Below are 13,538 nucleotides of genomic sequence, written 5' to 3' on the forward strand. Positions count from 1 at the left end.
GAATTGCTATTATAAAAAAATTACTATTATTTATGAACCCCTTCACGTCTTAACAATTTATGCATTAAAATAGTGACTGACATAACTAAGAAATCCTAAAATGTATTACAGTGTACAACCAAGAATCGAACCCCCCTTCCGTATTTGGTTTATCGAGTCCCAGAATAGGAAACCCCCAAACCTGGGGTTATCCATTTCAAAAAATCGGAAACCCCACGGCTGGGGCTATCCAATATCTCAGCCGAAACACCAGATCGATTTGATTTGGGGATTTTACAGGTTAGGGTTAGGCAAGGAAACCCCCAAATCGATTGGATTTGAGATTTTTGGGTTAGGGTTAGGCAAGAACCCCCAAAATATGAGGTCGCAGCCGCCCGGAACCCATTTTATTTTCAAGATTTTGAATCTAATACTTGGTCCTTTTTTTTATTGAAATCGAAACTCCCTTTATTACAAGCATACTGAAATCCCCAAATCGTTGATTTGGGGTTTCAGGATTAGGGGTTCATCGGAAATCCCTAGTGCAACAACCTAGGGTTTTCGGCACCGACACCCCTCCCTCTTCTTTCTTTGGAATCCGGCAGCCCACTCCCCATGCTCGACACACAAAATACCCAAAAGAAGAAAAAGAACAGGAAAACCTACATGTTCCTGCGAAGAGAAGGTGGTGGTCGCGGTTGGGGAGGTCGCCGACGACTCCAGTTGCAGGCGATGGCAGCAGTAGATGGTCGGCAGGCTTGCCGACGACGGTACTCTACCGACGTGGACAAGATCACCAGAGAGGAAGAGAGAGATGAGAGATGAGAGAGCGAGTAGACAGAAACAGATAGGAGAGGAGAGTGAGAGGAAGAGAGAGAAGAGGGGATTTGTAGGAGGGTGGCCCTCGAAACGGAAGGGCCATTACCCCCACCCCGGCGGCTGAGCTACCCTTTCCCCCAGCCCCTTTGCGATTTCCCCTTACGAGGGTTAGGGTTCACTCTGAACCCTAACCAGCTTTTTTTTATCAGGCAACCCTTATCGGGTTGCCTTATATTACATATTTTTTTTCTTTACTTACCGTATGTACGCGGGGCGCAGTCCGGGTTCGGGTTCAAGACCGAGACCCGAGATCCAACCGTGAGTTGGATCCGAGGTTCACTTGCAGCGTGAGACCACAAATTCGCCTAGAATTCGGATCCGCAGGTTGGATCCGTGACTCAACAGTTGTTTGGGTCTGCAGGTTGGATCCATATGGGTCTAGCTGTGGATCCAAATATATTTTATTGTTATATTATTTATTATTTTATTTTTCTAATACATGTGTATGATTATATATATATATATATATATATATATGGACCCCCAATTGATAGGGATCCTGGCTCCAAAAATTTTCTCTTTATTACATGATTGAAACTATAGAAGAAGAGAAGTGATGACCCGAACCCTAGGTAGAGTGAGAGAGGAAGAGAGAGAGAGGGAGAGAGAGAGAGAGAAAAGAGAGAGAGAGACGACTGAGAGATTAGAACTCGTTAACTTGATTAATTAGGGCTTCTCTCTATATTAAATAGAGAGAGGCAAAAAGAGAAATTACAAGTAAGTCCTTATGAGGACAAAAAATCAGAAAACCTCTAATATAAAATAACTTAAGCAAAGAACCACCTATTCTCAACACTCCCCCTCAAGCTGGAGCATAGATATCAATCATGCTCAGCTTGTCACAACACTTTGAAAAATTTGGCCTAGCAAGGGGCTTTGTAAACATATCTGCAACTTGGTCTTCCGACTTTAGGTATTTGGTAGTGATATGACCAGCTTGAATCATATCTCTTACATAGTGGGAATCAACCTCAATGTGCTTTGTTCTCTCATGAAAGACAAGATTGTTTGCTATATATGTTGCCGCTTTGTTATCGCACATCATGGTCATTGGAGAGGGAACCTTCACCTGGAGGTCATGAAGAACAGTGCAAACCCACATCAATTCAGCAGCAGTTTGGGCCATAGCCCGATATTCTGATTCTGCACTCGACCTGGAAACCACAGTTTGTTTCTTACTTCTCCATGAAATCAAGTTGTCTCCCAAAAACACACAGAATCAGGCATAGTCAGCATCAGAATAGGCTACTATCTCCAGAGTTCCACCTTTCCTGAACCATAACCCTTTTCCAGGGGATGATTTTAGATATCTGAGAATCATTATGGCTGCATTCCAGTGCACTTCAGTTGGTTTGTCCATAAACTGGCTAACTTTGCTTACTGCTAAAGCAATATCCGGCCTAGTCACAGTTACATATAATAGCTTCCCTACTAGGGAGCGATAGCTTTTGCTATCAACAGGTTTTGACCCTTCTTCAAACAACTGAACTTTATGGTCCATGGGAATATTTGCTGGTTTAGCTCCCAACATGCCCGTTTCCTTTAATAAGTCAAGAACATACTTCCGTTGAGACAATCCCTTCACGGCTCCTAGCAACTTCTATGCCCAGAAAATACCTGAGTGAACCAAGATCTTTTGTAACAAAGTGTTTTTGAAGATGAGCCTTTGTGGCTTCAATAGCTTTCACATCATCTCCTGTAAGAATGATGTCATCCACATATACCACCATAACAACTATGCCAGAGCTAGTTTTCTTTATAAAAAGTGTATGATCTGCTGCTGATCTATTAAAGCCAAAGCTTGACATCACTTCAAACAACTTTTGAAACCATGCACGAGGACTTTGTTTCAAGACATAAATCGCCTTTCTCAATCTACACACCTTCTGACACTCCCCCTCAACCTCGAATCCTGGAGGTTGTTGCATATAAACGGTCTCAGATAGATCCCCATATAGAATTGCATTTTTCACATCTAATTGGCATAAGCTCCAACCATGTTGAACAGCTACTAAGAGAACAAGACGGATGGTACCCATCCGTGCAACAGGAGAAAAAGTTTCAAAGAAGTCAATTCCATATGTCTGAGTATACCCTTTCGCGACTAATCTGGCCTTGTACCTTTCAATAGAACCATCAGATTTGTACTTTATTGTATATACCCACTTACATCCAACAATGTCAGCATCTGCTGGGGAATCAACGAGATCCCAGGTATGCTGAGATACTAAAGCTGTCATTTCTTCTTGCATAGCCAGCTTCCAGCGATTATCAAGTGTTGCCTGTTGATAGTTCAGAGGAATAGTTTCAGCAGACAAGGCTGAAACAAAAGACTTCAACTGATGTCCAATTCTGGCATGAGAGACAAAATGAGATATGGGATATAAGGTACATTGTCTTGTCCCCTTTCGTAGAGCAATAGGCCTGTTATCATCATCCTGAAGATCACTATTGTCAGTCGAACTTACCTCAGGAGAAGAAGAAGATGAAGGTTGTTGCGGAAGTGGAGCTCTACGCACATATACCAATGGAGGATTATTAAATCTGGAAGAGGATGAAGTTTGGTTCGGTAATGTAGGCACAGATTCCAAAGGAAAAGGAGGAATAGGTAAGGGAAAAGATTCAACTGGATTAACCTGCAGCAGTGAACCGGAACTAGAGTAATATGGAGAGGATTCCAGGAAAGATACATCCGCACTGACATACTCTCGACGAGAGATAGGATCATAACATCGATAGCCCTTTTGATTTTTTGGATAACCGATAAATATGCATTTTGTAGCTTGAGCGGCTAATTTATCACGGTCAGGGCCAAGTTTGTGTACAAAACAAACACATCCAAATATTTTTGGTGTGAAATAAAAAAGTGGGGCATTAGGTTTTAGGATATGTAATGGAATTTGATCACCCACAGAAGACGAAGGCATGTGGTTGATCAGGTAGCAAGCAGTGGTAATGGCATCGCCCCAGTATAAGGCAGGAACATTTGATTGAATCATAATGGTCCTGGCAACATCAAGGAGGTGTCGATGTTTCCGCTCAGCCACCCCATTTTGTTGAGATGAATAAGCACAAGAAGTTTGGGGTTGGATGCCATGATCTTGGTAAAATTGTAACAGACCTTTTGATTTAAACTCGAGAGCATTATCAGTGCGAACAATCTTGACCGTAGATTCAAACTGAGTTTTTATTTCAAGAATTAGGGATTTGATAATACTTGGAACTTCAGATCGTTCTTTTATTAAAAATACCCATGATAACTTAGAGAAATCATCAACAATAACAAGATAATAACGACACTGAGTCCTAGTAGGAATCTTACTAGGACCCCATACATCTGCATGAAGGAGTTCAAAAACTTTATTACTAGACTGACTCTGACTCGAAGGGAACGAACTTCGATGATGCTTGCCCAACTGACATGCTTCACACTGAAATGATGTGGTGGAAGGAATCTGAGGAAATACCGACTGAAGCTTTGACAATGAAGGATGACCAAGACGACGATGCCACTGAACAGGACTAAAGGAATGTTCCACTGCTGCATGAACCGAACCCATTGGATGATGTAGGTAGTAAATTCCATTTTCTTCATAGTCTCCACCAATCTTCTTCCCCGTCAGCAAATCCTGAAAATGACAACCCATTGGATCAAATATTACTCTACAGTTTTGTTCTTTTATAAGGCAACTAACAGAAAGTAAACTTTGAGGAAAGTTTGGAGCATGAAGAACATTTTTCAACTATAATGAGGAGGATATAGAAATATTTCCCTAACCAACAACTGGGGAGGAACTCCCATCGGCTAATGAGACTCCAAGCTGAGCCTTAATATCCTTTAGTTCTGAAAAAACACGTGAATTTTCACACAAATGTCTGGATGCACCAGAGTCAATAACCCACTTACTGTCGGTCGGATGAAGAAGATTTCCGGTTGAATAGGCAACACCAGCTACAGGAGGGGTGGAACTCACAGGTCGAAGAGCAATCAATTCATCATATTCAGCACGACTAAGGGTGATACTGCTTTCATTTGCAGTGATATTCTCTTGTACATTTGTTGCCTCGATAGTAGTAACATTTGCTTTTGGAGTATATGACTTTGATGAAGAAGAGGTTGGCCGACCATGCTTATCCCAACAACGATCTTCTAAATGGCCAGATTTTCCACAGAATGTACATTGAAGCTTTCCTCTGCCTCCCATACCACGTCCACGTCCTCGTCCTCTGATATTCTGAATATTTCCACGCCCATAACTAGATGGGACAAAAAGAGCAGATGACTGAGTCATAGGCTGAGATTGGGGCAGAGAGATCGCAAGTCTACTCAGACGATTGTAAGCATCAGCAAGAGTGGGAACATCTGATCCAGTCAACATTTGAACTTTTGCAACCGAAAAATCTGAAGAAAGACCTGTAAGAAAATGAGCAACCATGGTTTGTTCTTGATGATCCTTTTGCTTCGAGCAACAAAGGGGCCTGTGAGCATTAAGTCTTTCAAACGCAGCTTTGACCGAGGCATAGTACTGGGCCAAGGTCTGATCTCCCTGTTGCAAATTATATATTTCCTGTTCGACTTGCAGGATACGACTCACATTTGTTTCTTGTGAATATGTATCACGAAGATTGTCCCACATCAGTTTGACTGTATTATAGTAGATCAATCCATCTGCAATATGGGGTTCGACACTATTCATGATCCATGACATAACTATGTCATTATCTTCATCCCAAGTAACATATTTTCCCAATTTCTCAGTGGGTTCGCCTTCCAACAGAATATGTTTTCGACGATGTCCAGATACCGACATCATAAAAGTTCTGGACCATCTGGCATAGTTGGTTTCATTCAACCTTACGGAAGAGCCATACGAGAAGGGGTTGACAAATGCTTTATATTCTCCAATGTGTTCCAATTTGGAATCACATTTTGAAGTTTCAGCCATACTAACCAAATATTTCTGTTTCAGTAGAGATAAAAATCTGGACAGATTTCAAGCAACCTAGCAGCTGTTCACCAAAAAAGAAACCACGACAGTAAGGAACAGCAGGCCATAAGAGAAAATTTTCCCAGTACCACAGGAATTACGCCTGCAATTTTCACGACAGTAGTGGACAGCATCCCACACACATGAATCTTGAACAGCAGCCCACACCCATAACAGTCACGCATCAGCCTCCCTCACAAAAAAACTTTCACATAAACATGATGATTTTCAACACAGCAAAAAAAAACTTGTTGTTTCCACTACAGAGATTCCGATGCTGAAAACAATCACGACAGCATGGAAAAAACAATCACGACATCATAACGACAGCATGAAGGGTCACGGCAGATGCTGCACTCACGACAGAGGCTTAAAATCACGACAGTTGTCGCTGAAATCATATTTACAGATGATGTAAATCACGACAGCCACCAACAAGTTCCTTTCTTCAAAGGACAAAACAGTCACAATAGGGACACGATAAACACATCATGGCAGGCGACGTTAGGGTCTGCTATCAGCTGCCACACCCAGAGGTCACGACATGTGAAGCTCACGAGAGAAAAAAAAAATTACGATTGCCTGACCTGAGGGCTCACTCCCACTATGCTCGTTAGGTCTGATAACAAATCTAGGCCAGATCTGTCATCAGATCTAAAAAATAATGCACACCTGGTTCCAGGATGTAGAACACGCTTCTGAGATAAGATCGATCACGCTCGAGGATGTAGATCACGCTCCTGAGATCGCTGGCTTTGATACCATGTAGAAGAAGAGAAGTGATGACCCGAACCCTAGGTAGAGTGAGAGAGGAAGAGAGAGAGAGGGAGAGAGAGAGAGAGAAAAGAGAGAGAGAGACGGCTGAGAGATTAGAACTCGTTAACTTGATTAATTAGGGCTTCTCTCTATATTAAATAGAGAGAGGCAAAAAGAGAAATTACAAGTAAGTCCTTATGAGGACAAAAAATCAGAAAACCTCTAATATAAAATAACTTAAGCAAAGAACCACCTATTCTCAACAGAAACTATGGATCCAAATTATGTAATTTGGATCCAAACCTTCAGTAGATGTATATGGCTCCAAAATAAACTATTATGGGTCCTATATAATGTTTTCCCCCTTTAAGATCTACTTATAAATTCGCAGATCCACATAATAGTTTTTGGATCCAATATCAAATCTAACCCTGATATCGAGGTTCCAATATCAAGGATCCGAACCAAAAATTAAAATCTACTATTAAGTATTTATCTGGATCCAATTATCGAAGATCCAAATAGTATTTTAAGGATCCGTCATCGAAGATCCAAATAGGACATCCGAGATCCAATTAGATATAAAAAAATAAAACAATGAAAGTATCCTTGTAACAACCTAAGGACGTAAATTTTAAGTTTATTTATCTGATAAAATTTACGAGTATTACATTAAGGATCTTCCAACGAAGGAGACATTCGCTAAGGGAGAGCGACGCGAAAACATGTATGTCTTCAAGGATGATCCCACTACTCATTCGTCTTCTGTCTTGAAGTCTTTCCTTTTGGAACCAGTGTCAGAGAATCTTAAGTCTAGTCATACAGATGTCTACAGTCTTTCTCATTGTAATAAGCCAGATTTGTGGCACAGTTGTTTGGGTCATTGTAGTCGTGGTTTTATTAATAAACTTGTATCAGAAAATTTGATTGTCTAAATCTTGTTTTGGATGGTAAAAAGTGTTTAAGTTGTCAGTTATGCAATAGTCTTGTACTTCTTTTAGCCTTGCTAATGAAAGAGCATCAAAAGCCTTTCAAATTGTGTATTTTGATGTATGGGGACCAACTCCTGTTTATTCTTTGGGAGTCAATATTATGTTTTATTTATAGATAGTTACTCTCGTTTCACCTGGATATACTTCATGAAACACAAGTTCGAAGTTTTTAGATTATTTCAAGACTTCTGTGTACTCGTAAAAACCTGTGGAGGTGAATATTCTTTGAATGACTTCATTGATTTTCTTTTGAAGTAATGGGATAAGTAGACGAGTGTCTTACCCACATATCCCTCAACAAAATAGAGTGGCTAAACGTAAATACTGCCATATTGTTGAGAGTGCTATGAGCATGCTTCATGATAGTAATGTTCCTATTAATCTTTGGACAAAAGCCTTTCACACTACGGTGCATGTGATTAACTGCCTGCCTATGGGAATACTTGATAACAAGTCTCCTTATTTTACTCTTTTTAGGCAACATTCTGGTTATAATAACTTGCGTATTTTTTGTTGCGTTTGTTATGTTCATGTTGACAAGTCTCTGAGAAATAAGTTTTAGGATAAAGCCGTGAAGTGTAGGTTTGTTGGATATGCAAATGATTATAAAGGATACAGATGTTATGATCTTGTCACTAAACGTATCAAGATTTCTAGAAATGTTATTTTTGATAAAGAGAATTTTGAGAACACGTTCTTGCCTCAAGAACAGAACTCATCACGAAATGTTGAAGTTTATGATCCCTAGATGAGTGCAGAACTTGTTGGCAGTGAAGGGCTTACTTATAAGTCAGGTTGTGAAGAATTAAGCTCAAATGAAGAGACTCTCGAACCCTCACATACTTCAGAAAATGAAAGGCTTGAAGAAGTTTATGTTCGAAGAGAAAGAAATCCTGTCTCAGATAATGCAGAGTAGGATATGAGTCAATCTCCATTATGAAGATCAGAAAGGATACATCATCCCATTCATAGGTAGGTCAGCTATGATAATTTTTTCATGGATTTTCAGTTATTCATGTCACAAGTTGAGAAACATGAGGAACCAGTCAACTTTTATCAAGCTGTTAAATCTCATAAATGGATAGAAGCTATGAATTGAGAGATGAATGCTCTACATGAATGTCAAACTTGCGAAGTTGTTCCTAGACCTGAGGAGAAAAATGTTGTAGGGTGCAAGTGGGTTTATAGGATTAAGTACAAGCCTGATGAGTTCATAGAGAGATATGAAGCAAGACTTGTGGCACGAGGTTTTACACAGAAATATGGACAAGATTATAATGAAACCTTCAGTCCCGTGGTTAAAATGAGAACAATACGGATTGTTATATCTTTGACAGTTGACCATGGTTGGCAATTGAGTCAGTTAGATGTAAAAAATGTCTTTTTACATAGAGACCTTAAGGAAGAAGTTTATATGGGACAACCCCCTGGATATGCTGAAGGAGATCCCAAGCACTATGTATGCAAACTAAAAAGAGCCCTTTATGGATTGAAGCAAGCCTCTCGCTCTTGGTTTGAGAGTTTCTCTCTCAAGATTCAAAATCATGGTTTTCGCATATGCTCTCTTGATCATTCCCTTTTTATTTTCAAGGATAAAGATGTTACTCTCTTATTACTTATCTATGTTGATGACATAATTCTTACATGTAATTCTAATAGTCATATACCGATATTAAAGAAATTGCTGATGCAAAATTTCAAGATGAAAGATCTTGGTGATTTAAGACATTTTCTTGGGGTTGAAGTGAATAAAAAATGTGATGTTTTAACTTTTATACAACATAAATATACTCTTGGTCTTTTGAGCAGGGCAGGAATGACAAATTGCAAACCCCTAAACACGCCTAGTGTATTACATCAAAAATTGAGTTTTAATGATGGAGGCTAGATATCGGAGCATTGTTGGGATGCTTCAATATCTTACCTTCACCAGGCCAGACATTGTCTATTCTGTTAATCACGTATCTCAATTCATGCACGAACCACGGACTGGTCATGTTAATGCTGTGAAGAGAATTTTAAGATTTTTGAAGGGAACCATTGGAGATAGTCTTCTTTATCAGAGAAATTGGCCTGACAACAAGGGGCACAAAATCATCACTTATACAGATGCAGATTGGGCAAAAGATCCAGGTAAAAGAAGATCTGTTTCTAGGTATTATATATTCATTGGAAGAAATCTAATATCGTGGAGTAGTAGGAAACAAAGAGCTCTTGCTAGATCCAATACTGAAGCTGAATACAGATCTATGGCAGCTGGGACAACTGAAGCTACATGGGTTAGGCATCTTCTAGCTGATCTAGGAGAAGGAGTTTATCAATCTCTTTTGTTGTGTGATAATCAAAGTGCTATTAATATTGCTTATAACCCCATACATCATGGTCGCACAACGCATATTGAGATAGATCAACATTTCATCAGATAGAACGTTGAAGACAAGGAGATTGAGCCTCATCACATTCGAACAAAAAATCAAGTTGCGGACTTGTTCAATAAAGCTTAACAAAGCATCGGTTTTGGTTTCTAAAGAACAAGTTGTCCATGGTACAAGACCATGCACAACTTGAGGGAGGGTGATAAGACATGATTTGGATATGGATTGGATCCAGATCCGAGCATCTAGTTATGTTTACATTGTATAATGGCATATTATAATTTGTATGTATTTTAATGGCTTATGCCTAAAGTGTATCAAATCATATATAAAGAGGATTAGGGCACGCCCATTGTTAGTGTGGCTGCCATTTTCTCTCTCTTTCTCCTCTCTATTTCTTGAAACGTGATTGTGGTGGCTCCCAAATATCTGGTATTGGTAATATTTTTAATTTTCATGGTGTACAAAACTGTTAACATTATTGAAATTGGCAGAAAGATAAGGGGATTTTTTTTTTTGGGGACTGGCAAGCTGGGGTTAGTTGACCCACCAGTACAAGCATGAAAGAAAAAAAAAACTATGCAATACAATCAAATATCATAACTTGAAGGAAATCAGTTGGGTGGTTTCCTTTCAGATACACTCAGATCCAAGTGCTCCCTTCTCTGCCAGCTGGTGCAGAGTGGTTAATTGATTTATGGGTCCATTTGTAAATAATTCTGGGAACTGGAAGTCTAAATAACTAGTCCACAAATCATTGCAGCTCACAACTCTGAAGTCCCCCTCTTCCTTCCAAAGCTCTTTTTATTCTTGTCACATGATCAATTCTAGAAATCTCTAAAATCGCTGGAACAGACCTGGGAGACAATTTCGGTGTAATATTATAGGGCAGATGGATCAGATGCAATTGTCATCCTTATTCATGTTGCATGTGTTCAAGAAACATTTTTTACAGTTCTGTGACAAAAAAAAAAATTTAGACTGCACTTCATTGAAACCGATGAGTTACTTATGATGGTTTTTTGTCTCTTTATTGGACACAATGAGATCTTCGCACAAGGCTTTTAGGGCTCTCAAATGAGCTTTAAGTGTTGTCATACCTATCATTGTAGTTGATGTTAAAATTTGTAAGCAGTTTGTCAGGGATAAGATCAAAGATCAAGAGGTTGAGCTTCAATTCATCAACATTGAATAACATGATTCTTACAACTTCGCTACTACACATTCCATCATTTGGGCATCTAGGTGAAAACTGCCCTATTTTATCTCATACAGTTGTCGCGAGGCATTTTGAAGTGAAGTTAATGGAATAGCAAATGCTCCTCTTTCCCATGTGCGGGCCATGATCAGCTGTACTTTCTGGGGTATTTCTCAAATCCAATGTGCCGTATATAATCACAATGAATATTAATATGTATGATCCATTTATGCAAGGGATGGTTTCATCATCATCATCTCTCTCTCTCTCTCTCTCATGCACGCACGCACGCATACACACCCACACACTAGGATATAAGTAGCAAAGTTAGATGTGGCTATAGTTATGATTTTTCACTGAATCAATTTTTTATTTTAATTCGTAGATGATATGCTTCTACATTTACTCATGTCCTTGTTCCAAGAATTTAATCTTTCCATTTCTCCCACTTGATTTTCCTATAATGAAAAGTTCAGACGTGAATGTACAAGAAGCATGAGGTTATCAGTTTATTGTTCCTGAATAGATGCAAGTGAGATTCATGGATTTGTATGTATTACAGATGGCAATTACATCTGAACTTCTTCACAAACAATCTGTGGTCATAAAGCAGGTCTGCAAACTGTTCCCACAACGACGAGTAAGTAGTCTCAAATCATTTTTATACATTGAATTGAGATGGAATAGCTTATAATTCATGTATTTGGTTTTTATTAACCATAAAAAAGTAAATTTTTTGCCAATCTTTCTTTTTTTCTTAATTATCAAGTGCATACTGGATATCTTCAAGTGATATTATTCATCTGAATTGCTGTCAGGTTGTTGATCCTTTCCATCTTGAGGAACAATACCTGATAACATTCTAACATAGAAATTTCTTGCAACTTGGTTATGGCATCTGTCTTGATACAAATGCTAAATTGATCACACAAGATTTTCTTTGAGAAACAGAATGACTGTAAACCTGATTATGAAATTTCACTGTTTGTACTGGATCAGGTATGTCAATGTGTAACCACTGCAATTAATGGCGTATTTTAACATGTGTTTAATTAGTATGACCTTTAAGGGAGTTTTAATAGTCTTTCTGGGCTGATGACTGATGAGTATATTGCAATTCTGAGGCTAAGTTTAGCCTCTGCTGGGTTGTCCTTGGGATCATGTAAATGTAGCCTACATTATGCATTATCTTATTGGTTATCTGTCTATCATTGGTTAATTGTTAAATAATGTAACATCATATGTAATCTTTTTCTTTTTAGTTTAGTTAGAATAGATTTTATTCTTTTTAGTTTAACCTTTTTTGTCTTTTTGCACTCCTAACTGCTCTATTTAGAGCCGTTGGGAGCCCAACGACTCTATTTAGAAAAGTTGGGAGCCCAACGACTCTATTTAGAAAAGTTGGGAGCCCAACGACTCCCTCTTCCCCTCTCTCATTTGCATTATAAATATGGGGCTTTGCCCCCTTGTAAAAGTATTCTTTTAGTGGGTGTTTTTTCCAGCCAATAAAATATATATTTTTTTCTTATGTTGTGGCATACTCTTTCTTGGGTATCGTGTATGAACCCTTGTGGTTCTTGTGAATAGTCTCTTCAGTATTTTGATTGAATCCATTTGAAGATTCGCTTGGTGATAATCCATGAACTCATCTTCTTTCATGGTATCAGAGCAAGGTTGTGATCAAGCTAAATTTTTTGGTGCATCGGGAAGCGTGCCATTTGAAGTTTGAAAAAGCGGTGACGTTCTTTTCAAGTATATGTGAAATTGTGATCGTGTAAAAGATTGAAAGCTTGGAGGAGCACTTGTACTCATTATCCGTGGTGAAGTACCCATTCTTTTCTCTCTTCTTCTTCTCTACTCTTTTTTTCTTCGTTACTTCATTATCCAAACCTTGTAAAATGGATGACAATGATAATGTCACCATTAAACCCATTAAACTCAACGATTCAAACTACGTTACATGGGCTTCAATTATGAAGTACTTTATATAGGGAAGGGGGTTGTGGGGATTAGTGGATGGGAACGATTTAGAACCCAAACTAATCCTTACAAAGATTGAAGGTGAGAAAGAAATACCTCTTACGAAGGTTGAGAAAACTAAAACCGTTACCACTTACGAGAAAAAAGGGAAGGAATGAAGAATGGGACATGCCAAGATTATGTCTTGGCTCATAAGTAGCGTGGATATCAAGAAATATTCAAGTCTTGCAAAATTTGAACATGCCAATGATGCTTGTGACTATCTTGAGAGAATGTATTCTCTTAAAGACATTACACATATATGCAATATACAAAACAAAGTTCGAAATACGGTTCAAGGGGACAAGAGTAATAGAGAATACTATAATTGCTTCTCCAAATTATGGGAGGA

At 38.8% G+C, this 13,538-nt stretch overlaps 1 protein-coding gene across 8 annotated transcripts in view; it reads left to right on the plus strand.

Annotated features, from left to right (window-relative positions):
- LOC149840809 (uncharacterized) overlaps nt 1–13,538 on the plus strand; it is a 122,896-nt gene that overhangs the window by 58,450 nt on the left and 50,908 nt on the right. For all 8 annotated transcript variants that reach the window (XM_090003352.1, XM_090003351.1, XM_090003349.1 and 5 more), the window contains one exon: nt 11,730–11,807. In XM_090003352.1, coding sequence (XP_089859478.1) covers nt 11,730–11,807 — 78 coding nt within the window. The remainder of the gene's footprint in view (nt 1–11,729; nt 11,808–13,538) is intronic.

This window comes from Nuphar pumila, chromosome 4 (assembly GCF_984573655.1).
Source record: "Nuphar pumila chromosome 4, dmNupPumi1.hap1.1, whole genome shotgun sequence".
Classification (NCBI taxonomy): Eukaryota; Viridiplantae; Streptophyta; class Magnoliopsida; order Nymphaeales; family Nymphaeaceae; genus Nuphar; species Nuphar pumila.